This window comes from Polyodon spathula, chromosome 10, assembly GCF_017654505.1.
Source record: "Polyodon spathula isolate WHYD16114869_AA chromosome 10, ASM1765450v1, whole genome shotgun sequence".
NCBI lineage: Eukaryota > Metazoa > Chordata > Actinopteri > Acipenseriformes > Polyodontidae > Polyodon > Polyodon spathula.
This window is the reverse complement of record NC_054543.1, coordinates 36681278-36707761: the sequence shown is the minus strand read 5'-3', so window position 1 is coordinate 36707761 and position 26484 is coordinate 36681278. Positions and strand designations below refer to the sequence as shown.

The following is a 26484-nucleotide window of genomic DNA, read 5'->3' as shown; positions in this document are numbered from 1 at the left end:
ATAAAGGTACACATGGTACACTGAAAACAATATTTTTTTTTTATTTTAAATTATCTCTTCATATCATAAAGGCAACACTGCAAAGATGTCGTTTCGAAAATAAATAATTCAAATACATTTTGTTTTCAAACTTGTTATACATGTTTGTGAGAAAAATCAGTAGCTTAACTTTACTCTCTCGCCAAAATAGCGAAATATTGAATGTCAAGGGGATCAGTTACATCGAGGATGCAACTCCAGAAAACATAAAGGCACGGGCTTTCTCTACAAATTCATAGTTGCAACATTTTATACAGCCAAAATCTGAAAATATACCCTAACTTACTTTACAAACACAAGTTTAACCGGCATACACAATAATATCGTTACCTTATACACACACACACACATATATATATATATATATATATATATATATATATATATATGTGTGTGTGTGTGTGTGTGTGTGTGTGTGTGTGTGGTGTGTGTGTGTGTATTATTATATATATATATATATATATATAATATATATATATATATTATATATATATATATAATATAATATAATATATTGTTGTTGTCAATAGTTGTATATTTTATATGTCAAAATATAAAGTTGTAGTTTTCACTCCAGTAAAAGCTTCCGTGGATAAGTATGTTGACAAACTTTTTATACGATGTATCAAAAACTTAACGACGTATTTAATTTTACTTATTGAAATTTCCTTAGGACTTAAATCTATATATATATATATATATATATATATATATATATATATATATATATATATATATATATATATAGATACGAACTAAAATTCCGATTCTGTTAAATGCTATTTCAGAAAAAACAAAACAAAAACAAAATAAAACAAGATTTAAAGCGTGATCGTTGCTTTGGATTACAGTGGTATTTAAGAATATTGCCGTAACATTATATACAGTCTACACGAAAGATATTGTGGTATAAGTCTACCAGAAGACATAACACATAACATTTTGGCAGAATACAACATGATTAAAATGATTTTTGCTGTAGATGCACAATTACCTGTGTTTAATATAGTTCAACATGTATACTGCATTGATGTATCTTTTTATATACAAAACCAGTCCAATGATATGTTTGTTTTGAAGGGGAGCCTCAGTATTTAATTCAGTCATTCTCAGCGTGTGTGTCAATAATACGACAGTCTTAAAATATTGCCCCAGCGCTCATTGCTGAATTGTTGTGGTGCAGCAGTGGACTGGGCTGTAGATGAGGTACTGAGTTAGAGGACGGGTACCAGGAATAGTTCCCTAAAAAAGAAGAAGGTGCAGTTGTGTTGTGAGGGCTGTTGCTCTGAGTCAGGCTGTTTACAGTGTTCATTCTCTGACTCTGTGGGAAGTCCCAGACGACCGAGGCCGGAGGGGAGCTGCAGGGCGGAGACTCGCCGGGTCCCGCATGTTGATCGGGGGGAATCTCACCACTCTTCCACAGCTTCTTGAATTTCGAACGTCGGTTCTGAAACCAGATTTTCACCTATAAAATAAAACGTAACCCCAACTGATTAACACCCGCATCCACTTCAGTTATCCGATTACACTTCTCGCTGTAGGCCTACTGCAAATTAAATAATACATCAATATTAAATATCTGCCAAGGTTTGAAGTGTCGTAAACCCTAAACCCAATTCATTATCCGTTTATCTCAATTTAAATTAGGTTATTAACGGCAATTCATATATTACCAAGTCATAGATGCCTTCTACTTAAAATGTGCATTGTATTAATTACTTATCGTACGCATTAACACTGTAACATTGCAGCAGGTTCCGCACATTTTCCACTGTAACACGTTTGTCACTCAAAGCTTCTGGTCAAATAGTTGAATGAAAGTTTCATCTTTGTATTTGTCACCACAGTCGTACCTGAGTTTGTGTAACTCCTAAGGAAGCAGCCAGCTCCGCTCTTTCAGGTAACGCCAAGTACTGGGTCTTTTGAAATCGTCTTTGAAGAGCAGCCAGTTGGAAACTCGAGTAAATCGTTCTCGGCTTTCTAACTTTCTTTGGCTTGCCGTTCACCATTCGAACTTCAGGTTCGCATTCTTCTTTCTCTGCAGTAAAAGGCATACAATAAATACACAGCCTGTACATAGGCGATTCTTACCTCGCATTCTGAAATTCAGTGTATTTAGGTAAACATAATCTATATATAATATAATATATATCTAGCAGAAAACAGTTTGGTGGCAATATATTATAAGTATATATAGATATATAATATATATATATATTATATATAAGCCAATAAGAATTTAGCCAGTAATAAATTGTATTCCTCTTTTTTTGTTGTCATTAATACTACTGCTAATAATAATAATAATAATAATAATAATAATAATAATAATAATAATAATAATAATAATAATAATAATAAGTAAATCAGAGGTTAGCCTGTGTATCTTTAAAATAATACTCTCTTTACCTGCATCAGTAGGTGTTGGCGATGAATCTGGCCCATATGGACCGTATGAATTATAAGAACTGCTAAACCCAAGCTCGTACGGTTTGGTGTTGTAAGGAACGCTGTTCAAGCCATTGGCATGGTATTGGTAAGCGCTGAGCTGTCCATACGGCGATCCTGCACAATGTCCAGGCTGTTGGTTGTTGTAATAACTGCTGTCTGTAGCTGTGGACACTGGTAAAGTCGGAGATTCCTGGGATTTGTGCATGCTGTGGTAGCTGTTCGAGGTAATCTGGTTCGAATGCATATCTGCAGCTAAACTGTCAAAAACTCCAGTCATCGTTTTACCAAAATACAAAGCAAACTTTACACCAATAAATAATTGACATGCACAAAGTCTTTAAAGAAAGCAAAAAAAAAAAAAAAAAAAAAAAACCCAAAACAAACCAAAAAAAAAAAAAAAAAAAAGCCAACAATAACAGCAAAACGTTTGTATGTCGTTGAGTTTTTTGGACACCTTTAATTGGATGTTCAGACAACACCACTAAAACTATTGTAGGGGTACGGGTCAAATACTCTTCCTTTCTCGCGTGGTGATGGTTCTAGAGACTAACAGACGACGGTTCCTGCGACCGCCCGCCCGTAAATAGGTCGCAGTGCACGAGCAGTCTGACAGCCGTCGGTTTATTCTCAAAATACCTGGGCGAGGTGTCTAATATATATGTGAGAACGCGTAGCATTGGTTTAAGCCTCGATGCTACATATGTACAAATGATGTTTTATTAATAATAATAATAATAATAATAATAATAATAATAATAATAATAATACGCAAATATATTTTCATTAATACATTGTGTGAGTGTGTATGACAAAGTGCTGGGGAAGGATGTCCAAATAGTACACAGGTATACAAAATAAACAACTTTAAGAATATGTTTCTATACGGTATGAGCCATTGGTTAAATATCCTGTGAATTATTACAATCTTTATTCTCCTAAAACGGTAAAGACGGCTATTAAACTGATTTGTGCCGTTTTATTATGATGACTAATGTTTAAAGGGAGCCGGAAAAAAATTCTGCAGCTTATTAGAGATTAAATGTTTTAATTGATTAAGGATTTGTTGATTAAGTGTAAAAATATATTTTAATCCATTTAGATTTTAGATAATAAAAAAATACATTAAAAGTGCACGTGTTCAATAAAATAGTCAAACTAACCCAAAAATACAAAACGTACTTTAAAAAAAAAAAAAAAAAAAAAAAAAAAAAAAAACTGAATATAGAAAAACATTTATTTTTTAAAGTAATGAAGGTCTCCTGGTATTTTATTAGAAACGTTATATAAACGTATTTTAGTGAATGTTTTGGGGTGGTTCATTAATAGAATTCAGTAGCAGAAGACTTAAGATATGTGATGTGATTACTCGATTAGCTGTTGTTCTCATGCTTTGGTTAACCCATTATAACATTTCAATATTAAAAACACATGTCACATTAAATCTCCTTATCGAAATAAATTGAAAGAAAATCGATCAGCATCCAAATTGCACTGGCCCATGGTTCTCCATTTTGTCCATTTGGAAATACTGTAAGTGTTCTTGCCTTACAACACCACCTGGTGGCCATCACTAACTTTTAAGCAGTTTTTGTTTTGTTTGCAGACAGACAGTGTAATCATACCTCGGCGCCAGCCCTCTGAAACTCACAGGTGAGCAAAATAACAATTAAAAACCGCAGCATTATGCCAGTGCTTACCGAAGCTCTGCTTTGTCGCTGAAAATACTTGTTTTAACAGTAGTGTATTGCAAAACAAGTTACTGTCATGGAAACCATTTGAACTCAAAGTCCTTTAGAGTTCTGCTGATATGTTGTTGTTTTCTTGTTTTGTTTACTGGGTGCGTTTAGCGTTGAATTCTTAAATTTGATCGCTTATATAAAGCAGCATACTCACATCACGTTATATGCCTACTTGTGCATTATGCGAGTTTTGCAATCAGTTTTCATGGTTATTCATTAAACTGTTACAGGATTATGTTTAGGAATTTGAAACTGTGAAAGTTATTCATAAAACAATCAGTTAAACCTCTGTCAATACCATTACACTATGAATCCTGCCACTGCAGATATAACGGAAGATCGGAAGCGGGTAATCCGTAGTATCAAAGCAATATACTAGTTAAACCAAAGATGCAAACATGTAACACGGCTAAAATATTTCTAAAATTTGCAGTAAATAATTGCCACGTTTACAAACAAATCCGTAAATATCCATATGGCAAGTCAGTCCTGTACCCTCATCAACAGGGTGCCTACAAGTACACACAAGCGTATTCGAAACGGGTTTATATCAAGTGAAAAACAAATGTAGGTTTAGTACCTTATTGACTTAATGCGAATTTTCGAAAGTTGTATTTTATTCAAATAGCTTAAAGAAAAACAAATACATTTTTCAAAAGCAGCCTAACAATGTCTAGTTTAACATCAAAAGTAATAGAAAAGAGTGAAACGAAATTACACAAAGATAATTCAAGATTATTTCACAGTAAATAAATGCACGGCGACGCTTCTTTTTAGTTTAAAATAAATCGCATTCAGTAACACTGGGACAAAATATAGATTACAATAAATAAATAAATAAATAAATAAACTTGGTCTGTTTTCAGTATTTCTAGTATTACAAAAATAAATAAATAAATAAAAAAGCTTAGACTTACGTACAAGCTTGGTGGACATTGGTGGTCACCTTTTTCAGAAGCGTGAACTCACCTCAATTATTACATTATCGCGTCAGTGCCGCACATTGCTTTTGTTTACTTCTCGTTTCGTTCGTTTTTTTTTTTTTTTTTCAAATTTGTGATAGATACCAGATTGAGAGCGCTGGAGAATAAAGTCCCTTTGTGTCCTCGGAACGCATGTGTGACCTTTTCCATTCTACCCTGCAAGTTTGCCTCATAAGTCTTGACCCGGCCTGGGGGTAATGTCTAAGGATGTTGCCCCATATCAAAAAAGGTTCATACTATTGCCAATAGTAATGGTGTTTTTGTGATGCAGTAATTGATACTATTGCTTGCCAACAAGAAATAGCCCTGAGACCACTGGAACACACGTTTAAAACTTTTAAACGGTAATTCACAGCTTTTCACGTTGTTTATTCTATGATTTTAACTGTGTCTAACCATAGTTCCTAGTGAATTGCCATGCTTCCTTCTGCTTTACCATGTTTTCGTTTAGAGGAACCTATTGTTTGCTACAAAAACAACACGACTCCAATAGGATTAAATATAATAAATACATACATAAATACACTGCACGGGACCAAGCTGAACTTTCCAGATATTATTCTGTGGTGGTGCCATTACTCTTATGTTTCTGAACAGACCTAGAAACTAACAACACACGAAAAACAAAATTATTATATCTGTTATATATGTATGTTGTAGCAGCAAAACGATAGGTTGAGGATGTAACCCCGGTTCCCTGAAAGAGAAGACGACCAACAACAATACTTTTGGGATATGCCTGCCACTGGTCAGGTACTTACTGAGCATTTTATATCAGAGCTGTCGATAGGCCCCTCCGGGGAGTGACATCCTCAGTCCCGCCTACCGTGGGAATAAGTAGTCACTCCGCAGAGCTCATGTTCTCTTTTACATCGAGCCCGCGAATGCGAGTGGTGTGACCTTGCAAGGTTTGTTGGTCATTTTCTCTTTCAGGGAACCTGGTTTACAACCGTAAACTATCGTTCCCTTTCAATACAAAGACGACCAACATCCAGTACTTTTGGGAAAGTATATCAAAGCCGTCGTGAGGGAGCGTGAGCGGAGACAGCAGATGAGGGATGTGTCGCTACCACCAAACTAATGTGGTGTGAGCGTGCAAATTCAAGGACCCTTCTGCCTATTGAAGGCATAGAGGGATCTATTACATTGAGTCAGTAGAACCTGGTGAATGTATGCAGAGAAGCCCAGCTACCTGCAGTACAGACATCAGTCAGAGGCACCTCTGAAGACGGCCCATGATGTAGCCACTCCTCTGGGGTAGAGTGCGCCACCCTCCCAGGTAGGGGTAGGTCCGCATTAGTATATGCAGTCGAAACAATACAGTGGTACAGTCGCTGCTTCAAGAGGGCTTGACCCAGGGTCCATTCACCATGACAGACGAAGAGCTGGTCAGACTGACTCAGCGCTCTCGTCCTATCCACATAACATCTCACCCAAACCGGGCAGAGGAAATTCAATCTCCGATCCTCCTCCGAAGAAAAAGCTCACTAACCCACTTAGTGGAGGTGATGGCTAATAGAAAGACTGTCTTCATAGAGAGATATTTCAACTCCAAGGAATGTATAGGCTCAAACGGGGCATTAGTGAGAGCCTGCAATACCACATCCAGACACTCGGGGAGGGTGTCCTTTCTAGGAAGATGTAGCCTCTGAGCACCCTTTAGAAAACGGGTGGCCAAAATATGAGCACCCGGGGAAACTGAGTCAGTGGGGACATGGCATGCAGATATAGCTGCTAGGTACCCTTTCAGCATAGAGGGGGGGCCTGGGGGCTCTTAATAATTAAAACTAAAGCAGCTTCTGACATAAATAATTCTGCAGAAGACTGTACTTTATACGCTTGTTGTAAGTTAACCAGTAAAAAGAAAGAAAAAAATCAGTAAAGTTGGTGAAGAGAGAACCAAGGTTTCCAGGATGGTTGGGAATTAAATATTTTGTAGTTGAAAATAAGAAACCATTTTGTTTGCTTTGCAAGAAACAGATTGCTGTTTGCAAAAAATACAACGTACACAATGCCACTATGAAATACATTTGGGTGAACCAGTATCCACAGAGAAAATGTAATAAAAGACAGTCTGCAGCTGCAACAAAAACATAAGGGTGCTTTGACAGAGGCAGAAGTTGTTATACTTGCCAGCTATAAAGTGTGTTGGCTAATTGCACGACACAAAAAAAAAAAAAAAAAAACCTTTACTGATGGTGAATTTATGAAAGAGGTTTTTATTGAAGCAGCTGACATTTTGTTAGATAACATGAAAGAAAAAAAATAAGGAGATCCGTAAAATTCACACCTAGTTGAGCAATGACATGGTAGCTCGGCAGTCTGATTGCTGCTATCAAATCAAGCCTGGCTTTTATCATTGCATAAGATGAGTCAACTGATAATTGTGACATCGCTCAGCTATGTACCTGGGTTTGATGGGTGGACTATAGTATGACCTGTCATGAGGGAATGCCGATGCTGTTGGGCATGCACGGACAAATGAGAGGTGAAGATGTTTACACAACAATGAAAGACTGGCAGAGCAGAGTTCTGCCCTATATAGATAGGCAGGGATGGGGTTAAATTCCCCTACTTGCCTGGGTTTATTGTGTTCAGGTGGCTGGGGTTGATTGGAGTAATTAACGATCAATCAGCACCCAGCCACCTGACATAAAAGGAGGGCTCAGCTTCCCATTAGGGGGAGGGGAGGGAGCTGAGGAAGCAAGCGGATGGTTGTGCTTGCTATTTTTTGTTTTGCTGTTTTGGTTTTTTGTGAATTTTCTGGAATCCAGTGAAGGCATCGCCCAGCCTGGAAACCTTTATTTTGTAAGTTTTGCTTTGTTATAGGTGTTTGAATATCTTTGTTTTGGCCCTTGTGCCCTTTTATATTGTGTTTATTTATAATAAAAGTTATGTTTTTGAACTGCAGTCTGTCTCTGGCCTCTATCCACTCGCCAGCCTATCACAAATACTTTTTTCACACAAACTGCCACTTGAAAAACAAATTTCTGTGACAACCAATGGTCCCCCAGCAATAGTTGGGAAAATAAAGGGTGTTGTAGCGCTGTTATGTGAAGACGTGCAAAATCTGTTGGCATTTCATTATATTATCCATCAAGAGGTGCTGTGCTCTGAGCTGGAGGTGGGAAAATGGCTCTTGTCATAAATAAGGTCATCAATGCAGTCAGTCTAATCAGAGCACGACCTCTTTATCACAGGCAGTTCACTGAATATCTCAAAGATATTGATGCTGAGTATGGTGACCTTCTGCAACATACATGAAATACATTGGCTCAGTCATGGATGTATACTGGCAAGATTCCACCCATTAATACCAGAAGATATTCCTTAAAACTCTCAGTCTGGAAGGGGAGTGGCCCAAATTATACTCGGAGGACTGGGTGTGTAACCTTGCATTTCTGACGGACTTGACAGGGAATAAATTGAACATCGCAATGCAAGGAAAGGGAAAACTGGTAACGGCTCTCATCACAGCTGTAGAAAGTTTCAAAATGAAATTAACGTTATACCGAGATCAACTTCAGGGGCGTGATTTCACACATTTTGAGAATTTGCAAGAAGCAATGTCAGCTTCTAAAGAGGAATGGGGTACACAAGTGTGCTGAATGCTTGAATGACCTGCTGACTCAATTTGAGCAACGTTTTCAGGACTTTGAAAGGGTTAAAACTGCATCATTTTTTAAAGATCCCCTCAAATTTCCCATTTCACAGTGTAATGACATTGCATCCATTTTCAATGCTAACAGATGGGCACTGGAGGAAGAGCTTATTGAACTACAGACAAGTGATTCAATGTCACTGACTTTCCAACTCTGAGAATGTGGCAGATTAGGTGCTGCAAAAGCAATGTCTGTGTTTGGTTAAACCTATGTGTGCGAGGCTACCTACTCTACTATGGGCTACATCAAATCAAAGTACTGTTCAAAATTGACAGAGGAACACTTGGAAGCTGAACTGCGATGTGTTGTAACAGATATGGAAGCAGACTTTATGGCCCTGGTTAGAGTCATGCAAGTTCAGATGAGTCATTAGTAAAGGTAAACTATATATATATATATGTAATTTTTTTTTTTTTTCATTGCATTACTAACATGCTTTTTATAGCTGTGCAGTGTTTCTCTACTCTTGAATGATGCATTGAGTATGTGAACTGGAAAAAACTTGGGGTGGGGGGACTCTCTAAACACACTAACTGGCATCAACTGCGGCCCCATGCTATGTTTCAGGGCCAGAAATGTGGCCCTTTAAAATTAATGTTTGAGAACCTCTGCTATAGGGCAATAGATGGGACCATGACCTCTGGTCATACACCAATCTTGAAAATATCTCCACAAATGCCTTCGTGAAGGAGGCCCTAGCATTCTGCAGTGTACTGACAATCATGTCTGAGACCCCTAAGGCAGACAGACGGTCCAGTTCAGGGGCCATACCCACATTTGGAGTCTATCTGGTTCTAGGTGCCAGATGGTGCCTCTTGTCTGACTGAGGAGATCCATGTGCGGCGGGATCTCCTATGGCTGGCCCTGTAGCAGCAGGCAAAGATTTGTGAACCAGATTCTCATGGGCTATCTGGGGGCCGCTAGGGGTACTGTCACCCCTTCTCTCCGAACCTTCTCTAGGAAAGCTGGAAGCAACCATATTGGTGGTTTTGCGTATAAGAGTGTTCTGGGCCACTTATGTACTTGGGCATTGACGCCCAGTGGACCTCTGCAGCGGTGGAACGAGAACGATAGGGGGCAACGAGTCATCTCTACCTTGGCAAAGAGATCGACTTGTGCCCTCACGAACTGTTCACAAATGCGCTCTACCACCTGGGGTTGAGTCGCCATTCTGACGGGTGAGGACCCTCCCTGCCCAGGTCAGTAGTTGAAAGGCTGTGCGGTGCAACCCCAGGGAACAAAGTCCTCCCTGGTGGTCCTCATTGCCTCGTCTCAGTCCGAGACGTCCTCAGCCGCCGGTAAAGTTGGGGTCTGTACCAGGTCAGGTGCCGGAGGCGGAGCAGGGACAGACGCGGGGGAAAGAGCCTGCTGCCTGATCAAGTACTCGAAGACCTGGGTCACGGCTCTTCAGGTCCGAGATGTCCTTTGCCTGCCTACTGTACCTTGTCGCTTACTGCTCCTCCAGGGAGACCACAAGCAGCTGAGGGCTCGGTGGGCTGAATACTGTGCACAGGGTATACCCTGTGATGGGCTGGAAGGCAGATGGAGGAGGGGGGAGGATGGGGCTCTAAATGTTGCTGAGGGCGTCTGTGTGCCAAAAACTCTAAGCACCGATGCGCCGAGGCTCTGGAGCATCGAAGCACCGAGGACACCGAGGATATTGATGTAGGGAGCGCCTATGCACCGAAAGCGGTGAAGCACAGAGGCATCGAGGCTCACAGTGAGAGCTATTTTACAAAGATACAATCACGCAAATGGAGAGGTTAGTTATATCTACTTGATTGTGAAAAGCAAAAGAGAATGTGATCTCCACGGAGTGACTACTTAACCGCAGGCGTCACTCCCCGAAGGGGCCTATCGGCAGCTCTGACATAAAATGCTCAGTAAATACGTGACGTGTGGCAAGCATATCCCAAAAGTTTTGGTTGTTGATCATCTTTGAATTGAAAGGGAACGTGGATAGTCCATTGTTGATCGTGGATACAGATACCACTGTGGGCTCAAAATTAATATTACTACACAATTACTTTTATCTTAAGACATTATAACAGTAACCGTGAAAATATATTTTTTTTAAATCTACGATGAATTAGGTGCCATTGAACTCCAGAGGGTGCCTTATACCATATATATAAGAGAGTTGTTACTTTAATAAGTCCAAACTCAGCTGTATTGTTCCTGAAAAACGGTACAAGTAGAATATAACAAAAAATATAGAAATTTTGGTGAAGAAAGGAGGCCCTGTTTGGTTCTTCTCAGAGCTTCAGGGGAGTTTGCAGATTAAACTTATAACCTCTTTCATAGTATCAGGATCAGACTTGTTGAGTTAATTGTGGGACAGATTGGCAAGAGGGGTCGAGTCAGCCTATGTGCAGCTACAGTAAGGGAGTCTAAACTGGACAACCAGCTCTGACGAGGAGTGAGCCCAGCAGTGTAAACTATGGCGTACCCAGGAATCCTATTGCAGCTTCAGCATGATTGTGGGATCTTAGTGACTGGAACATTTCACATCACCAACATACCTAAATATGACTGACAGTCTTTTTGATTACCTGATAAATAATTGAGTACTTCAAATTTCTTTATCTAGTGAAAATCTTTTGCATCCTTAACGTAAAGATTTTTATATTACAATGCTGTATAGCAGCTTCTTTCTGGTGCCTTCCTGTGCTGTAAGCCACATTGTCGGAGTTCAGCTAGTCAGCGGGAGCAGAGAAAGCAACACCCTGAAACAGCAGGAACTTTCTAGCTTTGTTTTTGCAATATATGCGTATCCTGAGTTAAAGCTAAAGAAAACAAGCAAATAAACAAAGCATACTGAACACCAGTTAATGTCATTTGTGCTAATAAGGTTTTGGTTATGAACAGAAGCAGATCATTAGCAAAAAAAAAAAAAAAAAAAAAAAAAAAAAAAAACTGTCTCTGGCTAGTTGACAGATGTTTCAACAGGCGTCTAAGCTGTTGATATAACTGAATGGTATAATTACATGGTGACTGTCACTGTAAAATAATGACATGGTGTAACAGTCTGTGATGGTAGGCTTGATTTATTCCATTGTTGCTGTATAAATAATAAACAGGATTGCACGCACAAACTACGGTCCTTTCCAAGCAGCTGGTCTCACGGGTGTCTGAGGAGAGACAAGCCAGGGCAATGGGAAGGACATGGCAGGGCTCCTTTAAATGACCTCAGTGTCTGCTCTGATGCTTTAGGTCGGAGTCACACTGGCCCAAAATATAAAGAGTTATGTAAAACGTTGCTAAGTTATGAGGAGTGCAAATACAACTCCTGATCAAAGTGAAAACTTATCACAATTTGTGCTTAATCCCTTAACAGGCAATAATAGGATATGACTTATTTGTTCCCTTTGTTGACATGATCTATTTTAAAGATGTGCTTCTGACTGCAAATGTCGCGTTTCCTCTTGTGACTAGTCTCTGTATATGCAGGTCCCATGTACTAGGAAACTGCATGAAGACGGTTTAGGAATCTTCTCTATCTGTAACCTCACAAAACCTGCCCTGGAGGGCTTGACCTCTCTAGGGGGAGGGAGCAGGTTAGTTTCCATTGCTGTCAACTAAAAGGTTACTATTATTTTTTTTTTTGTTGTTGTTGTTGTTGTTTTTTTTTTAAGAGAAGAGTGATGGTTTTATTAATATAAAATTACGGAAAAAACAACCTGGGTCAGAAAGAGTTGCTTAAATCTTGAAATTAATCTAGGGTAAACATTATATCATTTTGTAAAATGTAATACGCAAATGTAGCAGCAGATGGCAGTATAGCCCAGGTAGAGAGTGGGTGCGCTTGGACACACGTGCTTCACAGGATTCGTTTTCAAACTGTGTAAGGACAGTGAAGGCACATGTTCTTATTTTTAGGCTGTACATGTGCATGATATGTAACAGGTTTCAATTCATACTGTACTTTATACGCTTGTTGTAAGTTAACAAATTAATTGAAAATAACATCTTTATTGGTGTTGTGTGAATCCAGTGTGGAAAGGTCTATATATCAGGTGAGGTGATCTGCTCAAGCACAATTTGTAAAGGTTAATGGGCAAACCTTGTAATACATTTAAAACTTACTGTCATTGAAATTATTCTTTGTTTGTACAGTATAAAAACAAGATACATATTAGGAAGCTATAATCTTCTTACCAGATGGTTTAAATATAATAAAAAGGCAATTGTTTGTTCATTAAGATGCAACACAAAATATTGTAATCTGGGAAACATGAGACAATATTATTGTCTTCCTGTGTGCAAAATGTAATGGTCTTAAAGTTCTATCAGCTGTTTATTCCTCCACCAAGGATAAAAACACCCATGGGAGGACCCTGAAGATCATTGCATTGGGAAAAACAAAACAGCCTTGTCCCTGGTATTGTATCCTGTACATGTATTTTACATTCACCTGTCTAATTTTCAAGGTTTGTGTTACATATATTTACAAACCGGAATATTATACTTACAAGCAATACACACTTTGGGCAAAATAAAAAAATAACAATCATTTCAGAAAGGAAACAAGTATTGAGTCGGTTTCAACAACTTACAAAGAGTGGAAACACTATGCTATTTCTGCATTGTTTTTACATCCTATCACTGGTAGGCACAGAGATCCAGGACGGCTTTATGGGAGGGGTGCTTTTGAAGTGTGAGGGCAGTCCTCTGTTTATTTTCAGGATTAGTGCTGCTGAGGTGGCACAGTCTGATTCAGCAGACCAAATAACAGCACACAATTACTGGATGTCTGTGGAGCTTTATGAATCATTCCTGATTCAGTTTAATCACCACTGGAATTCCTTTGTGTCAGGTGAGGCAGCTGACAGAGAGGCTTAACATGGCATACTTGTTCTCCGAGGGCCCAAGCTGACCTATTGTCTCAAAGGGCCTATCATGTTATCACTGCATAAAATAATGAAAACACAAAGAGTAATTCTATCAGCTTTGGGAAGGATGGGGTCATGTGAGAGAATTCACTGTTAGTCTTCTGTACTGTAGGTTCGAATGAGCAATGTGAAAGACCCTACCAGTTAATATTTATCTTTACACAAACTGCTACTTTATGTAAAAGATTAATCATTTTTATGGGATCTGTGGAGTGCATCCGGTGTTCCTTTCAACCTTGAAAGCTGATTAATATGTAACAGAACCTGTAAACTTACTTTCATAAATGAACTTTGTCCGGTCTTAGCAAGCATCGTGAGGTGGCATAACTTAGCACTGAAGTAATGGCGCGGATCCAAGGAATAACCTTAATCTCTTTATGTTCAGTGCTGACACAGGGAATAAACATTTTTCACTTGGTATTTTCTTAGGTAATATTTTCTGTGCTGAAAAATAGGAGAGAAATAAAGTAAATAAATGAAGGGTTTCAATTAAACAAAACATTTAAATTGACAGTCGCCTTGGTTTTTCATTAATACTGTTATATATGATACTGTGTTCATCACCCTTTGAACTGTGACTGCACATATATACAGAAGCATTCTTTGATTTTTACACATTTCCATAAAGAAATTCCATAAAGCCACCACCCATTCAGAACATTTTTTTTTGTAGTCATATCAGTATACATTTTTTTCATTATGGTTTTGTGCCTTACACATCCACTCCTTAAATTAAATGCTGCATTAAAAATGACATGTCTAAAGACAAAGAGTGGAGCACATTTCTGGAAGTAACCAAACGAGTCCCTACATGGTCTCTATAACATGTCTTGAATTTCTTATTTCTTCTGACATTTTGTTCCCGTGTCGTACATTAATTACATTTTCCTGATAAAAAGGTTCAGAACTGGCATTGTTGAAATTTTAAAACAGGTGACGACACGTGCTGGTTGCAGAAGTCAGTCTTGCAATGCTTCTTTCAGGGTGTGGATCAATTATGCAAAAAAATCAGCTAACCAGACTGCCTACACCCCCATTAGTCCACTTACTTCCTGTCGTACTGTATTTAAATGAACTATCGATTACATTCATCAGTCACCAGGCAATAACATTAACTGATACATTTTTAAATCCATTTGACAAGCATCAAAAAGCATTTCTCATAAAGCCGGATCACTTCTTAATATCTTTAGGTGACTGATCATGGTTTGTGATCCGCCCCTCCACATCTTTCTGTTTCTTCCATTAATATTATAATCTAACAGCAGTAAATTAGACAGTATGTATCGAGCAGCAATTCAAGTCCCACATACTGTACAGCCATGGAAAACCGGGTCCAATTATTGTTCAGTTCAGCTAGCTATAGGTATTGTGTAAAAGCTAACTTCCTCCATAAGTTGTGGGTCACTCTTCTGCCCACAGAAATGCAAAAAACATTCTGAAGGCACTGTGTAGCACTGAAATGAAAATAATCCAATGGCAGCATTTAGAATGATCTTAAGCAGTTGGTATGCGATTATAGTTATTTCTTCTACAGGGATTATGTTTTCAATTAGAGTCAGGGTTTGGAACGACATGCAGACCAGTAGCAGCGCAAATGCTGCAGTACAACATTAGATAACCTGGCTAATGTGTGTGTGTGTGTGTGTGTGTGTATGGGGGAGGGGGTCTGGTTAACTGTTTTCTTGTGGAATTGACCTACACCATGAATGCATCAAGGACACATTACGAGACTGGGAAACAATGCAAACTCCTAGCTTTACATGCTTTTTGGTATGAACCTTTGTAGCAAACCCCAAATTAACATCTAACACATGTTAAAGCAAATGTTTTAAATGTTTTAATGGGAATAGGTAATGGTCTTGTTAATTGACAGTCTGGTTCATACACTTTCTGTATACTCAACTAACAAAAGCTACACACAAAAGGTAGTGTAATGAATTTTTATTTGGGATATAAACCAAAAGAATAATCTACATAGAAAAAAAATGAATAGAAAATCTACCCCACGTATTCTACTGCACTGAAGACCTTTCTACTGTGTGTGCAAAACAGTTTCCCAGCAACACAAGTTTGAGCTTGTGAATTTATTTCACAAATGAAGGGAATGTTTAACCATATTCTTTAGTGAAGGCTTGTGACATAGCTAGGTTTGCTTTATATCTTTTTTGCATCTCCATGTTCACTGCCAAATGCCATTCTGTCAGAACACACCAAGCAAAAGTAGAGCATGATCAGCCACGGTAACCACTAGGAAACACTAGAATTGGTAGGAAATTCAGTTTGAAAAAGACCAATTGACAGTGTTTTTAATTTAATACAAAGTTTGAACCGTTTTCTTCTTTTACACTAGTAAGCAACATTTTAGATTCATACAAGCTAGAATAGTGGTCTCTAAAACTGTATAAGTGTTTAACAAGACATGCCTTCCCCTGCCAAGTGCTGCCTGCTGGCTAAATAGTTGAAACAGTTACCAAGTGAGACTGTTTTTTTTCTTTATTAGGAATAACAGGTGGCTTTGATGTGTGTGTTTAGTACACTTGTGCGTGTGATGAAAAGCAATGGCCATTGAGAGTTAAGGTAATTCTAAGGTACACATCTTTGAAGCAGGACTTTTCAGCAGAAAAGAATACGCTACCAACGATATTTTGAGACTTTTCTGAAACATTACTGGTTCACTGGCTTCTTTCCTGTCAATGACCAATCATCTGCTTCCCCTGTTTGCTGACATGCTTTCAGCCAGTAACAAGGGAATGGTAAAACGGTATTCAAATGGACCTATATATTTATGAATGTGTAAGAATAATGAAACCTTTAAATTTCAGTGTTTTAATGATCATGCGAAGACCACTAGGCTGTATAATGAAGCCTTTTCTCTACCAGATTGGCTCCAGTTCCAGTTCTTTACTGTATATCAGACTCCAGTCAGCACTGTAAGGAGATTGTGTTTGTTTTCCCCATTTCCTTCTATCTACCCTTCCAGTAAAGTGACACAGCAGAAGCAGAACGCTTTTGCTAGTGAAACAAGAGACCATATCCATGTCAGCTCCTTAAGTGGCAGTTGCTTCCTTCAAGCTGGAAGTACATATTATTTCCCATTATTCATGCCTTCTCTCTTGGAAATCTTTTTTTGTGTTTTGACCCTTTGATGTTCAGATTACCCTGCCGCCCATTTGCCATTCATAGAGTATTCTCTTTACTTTTGTGAAATGAGAAGTTTCTTGATCTCTGTCTTGCAGAGTTCAGTCTGCACTAGAGCCATGTAAATCCAGCAATTTCGTTAGTGCTCAAATGAATCGCAGCTTACAAAAATAAAATTAACAAATGATCTGGAAAGATGAAGGTCAAAGATTCATTAGATTGTATAAAAAAGTTATTTGAAGATCCAAATTTATAAAAATAAAATTTGAAAAGCATACAGGAAATATGGATTACACAACTTTTAGAATGAGTTTGATTTCCTTCCATTGATCAGTTGATTTCTTGATGTCTTTGCCCAGAGATTTGCTTCAGTTTTGGTAATGTCCCCTCGGGAAAATACTACTTATACCTTATGATTATCATCTGATTTATAAGAAAAAAAAGTTTTCTGGTGTACTTTTATTAGGTTGAAATGCAATACTGTAAAATCACATTTCTGAATGACTAACTATTCCTATATAAAATTCTAATGAGGCTGTATCTTGGGGTTAATTTAAAAAAGGAGTGCATAAAGACGTGTCTTTGACCATTAGACCTGTCTTGCAAACTCACCAGTTATGCCAGTGTAATGTTTGGTATAAATTTGGTATAAATTGTATTCATTGTATGTACTCCTTTAAATGGCAAAGAAGGGAGAAATGAAACAAAGTGGTGGTTCAGGCAGGGAACTCACTTTTAATCAGTCAATCAAATCAAGTTTATTAAGCGTTGATAACCAGACAATTGTCTATCAAAATAGCAGTACCTTATGGCTAACAATGTAATTACTGCCCAATGATCGTCAGGGAAATGATTCAAATCTTACCTGATCCATTACCTCCCTGCTGTGCGTTAGAGATTGGGGGAGGCCAGCTATCTGCCCCCTTCCCGTAGGTTTCCTACAGTCAGCCTCTCACTTATCAGCAGAAACATTTATGGGCAGGGGTTTCCCCTGAGGCAAGGCCAAAGGCCAAAGGCCAAAGATGTATTATATGTTAAATGTGTTATCCTGTAACATATAATATGCATAAAAGTGTTGTCATGTGTAATCCATAATAAATACTTTATCTATCGCATGAGTTCTCTGACTGAAATCATTGAGGCTCTGTCTCTGTAACTTTGCATTCAGCCAAAAGGTGCCTGCATATCTAAGGATCATGATAACAAACTGGTTCTTTTGTAGTTTAATGAACAGTTGTGGTCTCTTGTTTATGCATGGGTTGTTTCTACTTAAAAAGTGGATTTTGAGCATAGATGCTAACCACAATCCAAATAAAACTGGGTCTAATCAACAAAACTTCGGACTAAAGGCGTCGTCACGGGGCGCTGGCTGGCGCACCGCCAAGAAAGGGGGGCTAACTCTGTTCATTGGTGAAAATAGGAGATTTCCACTACCCATGGGATGTAACTGGCCCTGTGTATTTATGTCTGTAACCTGTATTTCTGAGAATTCCTGAGGAGTGACCTTTTAATTTGACTTTGTGGAAAACAGTTTACAAGTAATAAAGTTGTGTTTTTCATCATACCTGTCCCTGGTGAGGCTGGTTGAATTATATTCCTTTCTTAAAACCTACATCGCCTTATTATGTGGTGTTGTCTTTCCTAAGAAATAATTTGTGTGACATGCCATAACACTACCCATAGGGTGTCACTGAGTCAGTCTGCTAGGTGTTCAAATTGATCTAGAGCAGTGGTCTCCAACCGTGGTCCTGGAGAGCCCCTATCCAGCAGGTTTTCTAGGTGTCTTTACATCATCAGTGGCTAAAGATCTAGAACACCTATTAGTCTTGAGTAATTAAGCCAATAATTGATTCAATTAAGTAACAGAGAGATTGTTTGAAACCAGCAGCCACAGTAGCTCTCCAGGACCAGGGTTGGAGACCCCTGATCTAGAGGAATACAAGACCATTCTTCAATGATTACCATCTTTAATTCCTGCAAAGGCCTTGGGCTAGAAGTGTGCAGTCTGTACAGCATCAATGTAATCTCCTGTCCAGCCAAGAGCCCTATATCAGCCCTCTATAAAAGTCACTCAGATTAATTTCTTGTTCAACCCTACTACAAATATACTATGTAAACTCTCTGAAAGACAATTACTTGATGTGATGCAAGTTTAAGTGTTCTGTTACAATATATTGATTGTAGCTGTTCAAGATACATGTTAATAGAGGGCCTGATGAATGCGAGCTCTGTCATTAGCAATGGTTTACAAGCGATCAGCTGCTTTACCCTCTCATTCAAACTCAGGCATTACCCTTGTGGTGTGTAATTACCGGTCACAAGTTTGAGAATGCAGCGCTGTAGTCTTCAGTGTAAACGTTTTATATTTTTGGGGCTCTATTATGATGCAAAGGCCCGTTTTCTGAGAGGAATAAAAACAATAACAGTATAAAACAAGCAAGAAAAAAAAAACTATTACAGGAATGTGTGCAATGAGCGGGTTGTACGTTAACATAATGGCCACAAACTGTTTACTGTTACCCTCCTGTGATGTTCCATTTGAATTTACTATAATTGCAAAATAGTTATAAAACATTAGTCAGTTGTTACTTCACTCTATTTAAATTTCTATTCATTTGCATTATTATTTTAATAACTATTGATCTTTTTTTGTTGTTGTTATCGCAACCAGCCCAGCATGCCAGCATTCTCAGCTTACCAAAAATAAAAAGTGGTTATACACCTTATACTCCCACAAACATGTACACTTGACTACACCTCTACCAATAACATCTGTCTTCCTTTCTGAAATTTGCCTTCAGAATAATACTCACTACCTGCTATCTGTCTGGCATTATTCAGAATTCACATTAGCTTACCGAATCCTGGTGATTTAAAGAACACCACATTGCTCTCATTCTATTAGTGTGGTAAACAAACACGGGTGAGTATGTGCTTGATACCTAGCAGCCATGAATCTTCAGAAGCTCATAGTCAGCAGAAATGAGCTGTTTGTTGCAGCCTTGCAGCAGGAACAGGGTGGGTGCTGTCAGTAGGGAGTGGCGGTGGTGAATGTTCATGTTCAACATGTCCTTGTTAAAACATGTTGCTTTGCAAAACCACTGAATAGAATGAGGATACACCTAGACCGTTACTACTGTATGATGTGTAGAGATGATAGTGTTTGTTTTTATGTATATACAAAATGTGGGGTGAATAGCCTCACATGATAAAACATGTTATTGTCAGACTAGGGGCCCTAACAACCCAGACAGCCCAACCAGTCTCATGGAATAGAATTCCAATGTCAGCCAAACAGAACAAACACACACATATATATCACACAGTAGAATAGATTTTAAGATTACACCTATGTTGATAGTGCTAAAGCATGAAGTTTCAGTTCTTCATAGTCAGTCAACTATGTCATTTTGCACTAGTTTCTATTTTTTTAAATGGTAAAGCGGAACCAGGAAATTTGCACTGACCTTTGTAAATTCAAATAACTACAGACAGTAGTTAACAGTACACAACCAAATAGTGTCAGGATCAGATTTCATTATGTCCTTGTTGAGTCTTGATCCTGTTTCTTTATCTCTATCTATGTATCTGCTGTAAAACAGAACAAAGAAAGACTGCATGTCTTGCAGTAACAGTACAAAAGGACTCCAAATACATGCTGTAAATATACATATGAAATATTGACCTTTCCAAAATTGCTCGGGCACCAAAACATCTACCGTCTAACAGGTTCAGGGTGCTTCTCATCCATCAGGCACATTTATTTATTTATTTATTTACATAACTACAAAGCGTATCTGTATTTCACAGATTTGGTTATTTGTGACTATTATATAAGCAGGGAGAAAAATGGATTTATGGATTTACATAACAGGAATATACATCATTGAATTAAATATTAAGGCATCATGTCACCTGCGAGGGTTGTGGCAGGGAAATAACTTACTTCAAATAACCTGTATAAAGAACATAGCCAGACTACGCCAGATTATGGTTAAAGAAAATAAGGAATTATATCTAATTATATTTTAGATAGATATTTAATGATATCCTACTATATCACACAGAGGGGAACAACAAACAGCCCTCCACCCACACCAAGGAGGACAATGGTAAGTTTAATCAATTAGGTTTTTTATTTAAGTAGAATAGGTTCAATAAAAACAGTAATCCATATGTCGAAGAAAAAATACATAGAGTGATATAAAAAGACAACAATTAAACATAAAAAACAAAATCATCACTAGATATTGCACTTGCCCTGGCTGAATCTCCAGTGAAGGATGTGGCTCCAGTCTCCTGCCACCCAAATTTAGTACAATCAATTACCCTTTCCCCAGGGCGCCCCTCCGTCACCGGGTCTGAGCCAACAGACTAAATAGCTCTGAGCCCTCAAAATCTTTTATCCCCCAGTTTGGACCTTTGATGGAAAGTCATGTTTGAATTGCTTGTTTGTATTGAATTGCTTTTGTTGTTTCTTGTTGCAATGGGGGTGGATTTTGTATTCAATGCAGTCGTTTTCAGTACAATTTTATATATATACAGTGTATAGGTACAGTACTTCACAGACAGGAAATGGGAAGGTTTGATGAGCCATTGGTGTTGATAGTATTAAAATCTTCCATGGGAGTATTACCTCAATCCTTCAGAGCTCAATTCTCCACAGCCACTTGGGGAAGGCACTTTGAGTTTCTGTTCTATTTGTAGTGGCACCCCTTCATTCAGCAGTCAGTCAAAACACAAGTCATCCTCTTCCCAACAGCTGCCAAAGTCTAACTTTCTAATTCTGATATTGACCTCTGAGGCAGCCCTTACTCAATCAGCTGTACAAACTTTCACAGTAATAGTGAACACTAGGGAATTGATTTACTGCTGGAGCACTCACTAACACACTGTGGGAAACATTGTAGATGCTTTGCTGTCCCTCCTCTGGGTCTTTATGGGTTGCTTGTGTTGAAGGACCGGAATCTGTGATCAGGACACGTTCATGTGTTTTAACTGACTGCTATGATTAGGAAGTGTTTGAGTATCAGGACAGACATTTGGAAGCAAAGTTTGGAAATCTGAAAAAAAGCCAGATACCCAAGAGGATATCAGTAAAGCACCCAAATTCACAGTGAGTGGAAATACACTTGTCCACTGTTTCCCAGCCCTGTTCCTGGCAGCACACTGTGTATGCTGGTTTCCATTCCAACGCAGCACTCTATTGCTTAATTGAACCTTTCATTGAACTAAGTGATTAACTGGACATTTTCCCGTTACTCTTCGTTTGTTGATACGGTTCAATTAACAATTGAGCGCTGCGTTGGAGTGAAAACCAGCAAACACTGTGCTGCCAGGAACAGGGCTGGGAAACACCTTATTAGAGGTTATTTAATTGTAGCATAACCAGACTGCATGTGCAGTAAACAATGTCATAAATACTAGGCAGTTAGTACTGAAAAATCGTTACTGATGTATGTTATAGTGTAGTACTTTCCAGTAACAAAGACTTTTGAGACAATCCTATTTCCTTTTATTACCCTAACCATTCCATGATTCTAACCTTTGCCTATATCACAATGTTTGATCTATATGCCTCTTTAGTGGTTTCGTCACTGACAGTCACTTCCTTAGAGATGGTTGCTACCGGGTTCCATCAACATGGTGCTTTCAATGTTTCACACTTTTTTTTTTTAAAAAGGGAAGAACAACTAATTCATAAGTTTCAATCATTCTTATGATGGTACACGAGGTATCCTGAAAGCCAAAGTTAATGCCAGTATGAAGGCTAAAACTTACGAAGTTGAGGTAAGTTTCCTGCTAATTTTATTCTCAGACCTTGTTTATAAAATGATTTAAACAATTTTTAAACAAGAATAATAGTAGTCAAACCTGTAATAAGAGAGCACTCAAGGGACAGTGACATAGCGGCCTCTTAACACAGGTAGTCTCTTAAAAGAGGGCCCATAGCTTATGAATTTTCTATTTGTCTTTGACATGCCAAAAGAAGTACTGTAGTTTAATTAAATTCATTTAGGTAATGCATTTACAAAGCAAATTATTTTGTGAAAGCAAGGAATATGCTTGTCTGTCTACAGGTCAGACAGTGTTTTAAATTAAAGTTCAAATTGTAATTCCACATAATATTATTATTATTATTATTATTATTATTATTATTATTATTATTATTATTAATAATAATAATAATACTGAGCTGACAATCAACCTAGTGTCCCCGGACCTGTTTCCAGATCCAACATACAAGCGCAGTAAAAAAAAACAAAAAAACAGCCAGTAACTATGAACAAAAAGACAAACACTACAGAAATAAATTAATAAATAACGAAAAATAATTTTCTACATCATTAAACTAGCAAACTTGAAGGAATATGACATCTATGCTAGAATTACTTTCTTGGTTTCATCGCTGTAAGCATAACACTGTTAAGAGACTTCTTATAACGGAAGGCGTTGCACGACGTTCAGCGTTGTTGTTGCTGTTCTGGTTGCCATGGTTCTTGTGTTCTTGTATTGCAGCATCCTGTGTGTGTCGCTGTGAAGCTGGTGGCCTCTGGCGGGTGCGAGAGAGCATCCAATATAAACAATTACTGAACCAAGAACCAAGCGTGTCTCTTTGTTTTCTGCCTCATGCCTAAAACGCTACAGTATGTTTATTGATTACAGATAGAAACCAGCTAACATGGTTACTTAATACAGGTTTGAGTCCGTTGTTGGGTAGAGAATTGTGGTCACTGGTCGCGTTAGACAGCTGGTCGCTTAATACAATTAAATAAAAGCACAGATATCATTAGTAAGAATTTAAAGTGGTCACTTAGACCAGGTGGTCGCTAAAGCATCCCAGATCCTACTCAAATATTTATGAAACAGCCCATGAACCACTTATCTGTTCTTGTTAATTGATTTTGTTTTTCATTACAGCTGGGCTTATGAAGGCTTTCCTGTGGAATTCTTATGAATGCAGCACCAATGAGCAGGATTCATGAAAGCAGTATATGGATGGAAAATAAATGAACAAAGCTGTTCTCCCTATTGATAGGTTTCAATGGCAACAGGTAACAACCTATAATTACAGGTTCTGCCGTCATACAGGTATAAGCAATTTGCAAGTATGACATCAGAGAGCTCTACAAAGGGAAGCCACTCTTCCAACCTGTTACTGTGTTAGATTTTAGAACAGTAAAAGCTTTTTTCTGCTTATTTTCTTCGAGTCAGAACTACAGTCTCAAATTGCTAACTCCCTGTGACTTTTTATTCAAGCCTGAGAAAATGTATCTATCCTAAAGAGGGAGACATGATTCATGTGCCTCTAAAAACAAACTTATTTCTGTACTTTGCATTGACTAACCAAGCTATACTGAGGATTGTAGATGGTCAGTTAATTTTATCTGTCATACACTGGTGTCTACCAATTTACCCATTTATGTAGTTCCACAAAGTTTACTGTATTAATACTTATACATAAACTATTAAAACATTATTATGTCATTTTAATGGTTTTATATAGTGTAATCAATCAATCTAGTGTAAAGAAACACCAGTAATAACAATAAAAGCAAATGGGGGTTATACGCCTCTGACTATCAAGAAGTAGCTGTTAGTTGTTTTAATGGGAGGAAAATTCTTCCAAAATTTCAAACCAGGATGTTTTGGTATGCTAAGGCTTAGTTATCAAGCCCATTCATATAGTCCAGAGAAAGACAATTCCTTAACAAAAAGTTTAACATTGTTGAGATGTTTCTACGGTGAGGTTTGAAACTACTGGATTAAGATGTTATCATTTTTTTTTTTTGCAGAGATGGCTAAAGTAGGTTGCTGCCAAGAACAGATTTTGAATGGCTTGTTTAATAGGCCACGTGGATTTCACAAGTTTGTGGCCCTGCATGTGCGAAGCAGCTGTTATGGTAGTGACAGACATTAAGGCAATATTTGGAACATATGGACAATATTATTGGGGAAAACTTTACATTACCTGTTCTGTAATTAGGTTTAATGACTTAAGCAGTAGATCCTGACACAGAAAGCAGTACCAGGCAATAAGGAATGTTTGGCTCAGAGTTTGAAAAGAGAGTTTTTGAGGAATTAAAACCAAGAGCGAATGCTACCAGCCAGCAAACAAAGGTACGCACAGTTGAGAATTATTATAGTGTGTGTTATTTACACTTCGATCAGAGTGCCCTTTTCGTTTTGTGTTTTTTAATATTTTGTTTTATTATTTAATAAAGATAAGTCTGCAGTCGTTTCGACCCGTATCCATTGTTTACTAATGCTTCCTGAACCTGACGTGACCTCCCACACAACTCAAGCCACCTCTGACAGCCCTACTTCTTGCATCTATTAATGGAGGCAAACATTGACTTCTAACACATATTACTGGCTCAGTAATGACTGTGATAGACCTGGCAGAGCAGAAAAGGAAATATTGACGGTTTTCAGGGAATTTAGGGTTCACTGAACTCTGGGTTTCATCACACAGTAATATAATGAGGCAATTTAATCTTTTGACACTCAATTTAATTTCCCTTCCTTCTGAATTACTTACTGCATAAGGAGTACAGTAACCCTGTTATACAAGGGCATACATTTCAGAGTGGTTCTTGCGATGTGAAATCCCAAGAGAGATTGAAGAGTCATCTTCAGAAAAGATTTAAAAGCAGTTCACAGTCTGCTTCTTAGTGGAAAACTTAACTAACCGTCTTAGTGGTCTTAATTTTATTAAACCACAAAACACAAAAATGTTCTCCAAACCACCTATCACTCGCTGCCCTTGTGCAGAATGTGGTTAGAATGGAATTTACATTATATTAATTAACATTGATGATCCGGACTGCCTAATGTTTCTTTTATTTACCATCATACGTATTTCAATGTGGGCGTTTAGGAGAAATCCATTAAATAGTTTTGAACTAGCGGCACTATCAAGAACATAAGGAGGAAAACATTTTGTTTGGAATGAGCGTAGAGGTGGGGTTTCTCTGAGGCACACGGACTGGGTCTCTGGATAGAAGGGCTCAGCAGTAATAACGAGATGAATAATAAACAGGGTCACCTCTGTGTTCATTGCGGTTGTTTCACCCTTATTTAATCCTTCAGGCATTGTCAATCCTTCGTGCTAGTGGAGGGCTCTAGGCAAAAACAATCTGTCTCAATCTCTCTCAACTCTCGTTCTCTACTACCTGAACACTCTTCCCCATGCGGCCAAACTGGAGCTCTTTTATATTGGTGACCGAGGGAGCAACTAACTATCAATTATTATATTATCCCTCTGTCACCTTTTGCATGAGTTTACTATGGATGTGTGGCTGTCAGCTAATTGTATACTTAGTATCTGATCAGTCATGCATTCCCACAAGGTATTTTAAATATAAACACACAATGGTGGCAGCATCTCGCTCGTCCGGCCAAACAATACACAAGACAAAATGTCTTTTCACCATCATATAATACAAATCAGAACAATAAACCCATATATACACAAAGGGGCGGGCACCCTGCCATACCAGCATACCTGATAAATCCTACTTTTTTGAAGATCATGAAAACATGATGTCACTGACAGTCTGCTAGTGAAACAATG

At 38.2% G+C, this 26484-nt stretch overlaps 1 protein-coding gene across 1 annotated transcript; it reads right to left on the bottom strand.

The window, feature by feature from the left end:
* Positions 1–812: 812 nt before the first annotated feature.
* Positions 813–2832, bottom strand: LOC121321566 (homeobox protein Dlx2a-like). Its single transcript, XM_041260571.1, has 3 exons — positions 2449–2832; positions 1893–2077; positions 813–1504 (listed from the first exon to the last, which is right to left on the bottom strand). The coding sequence occupies exons 1-3, from the start codon at positions 2765–2767 to the stop codon at positions 1178–1180; spliced, it is 831 nt and encodes a 276-aa protein (XP_041116505.1). The 5' UTR covers positions 2768–2832; the 3' UTR covers positions 813–1177.
* Between the last annotated feature and the right edge of the window lie 23652 nt (positions 2833–26484).

Bases quoted from the DNA above. Each gene is read 5' to 3' on its own strand.
- LOC121321566 (XM_041260571.1), bottom strand. From the start codon at position 2,767: ATGACTGGAGTTTTTGACAGTTTAGCTGCAGATATGCATTCGAACCAG. The intron at 2,078-2,448 runs GTAAAGAGAGTA...CTTTTACTGCAG, and splicing joins GCCAACACCTACTGATGCAG to AGAAAGAAGAATGCGAACCT. The intron at 1,505-1,892 runs GTACGACTGTGG...TTTATTTTATAG, and splicing joins TAGGAGTTACACAAACTCAG to GTGAAAATCTGGTTTCAGAA.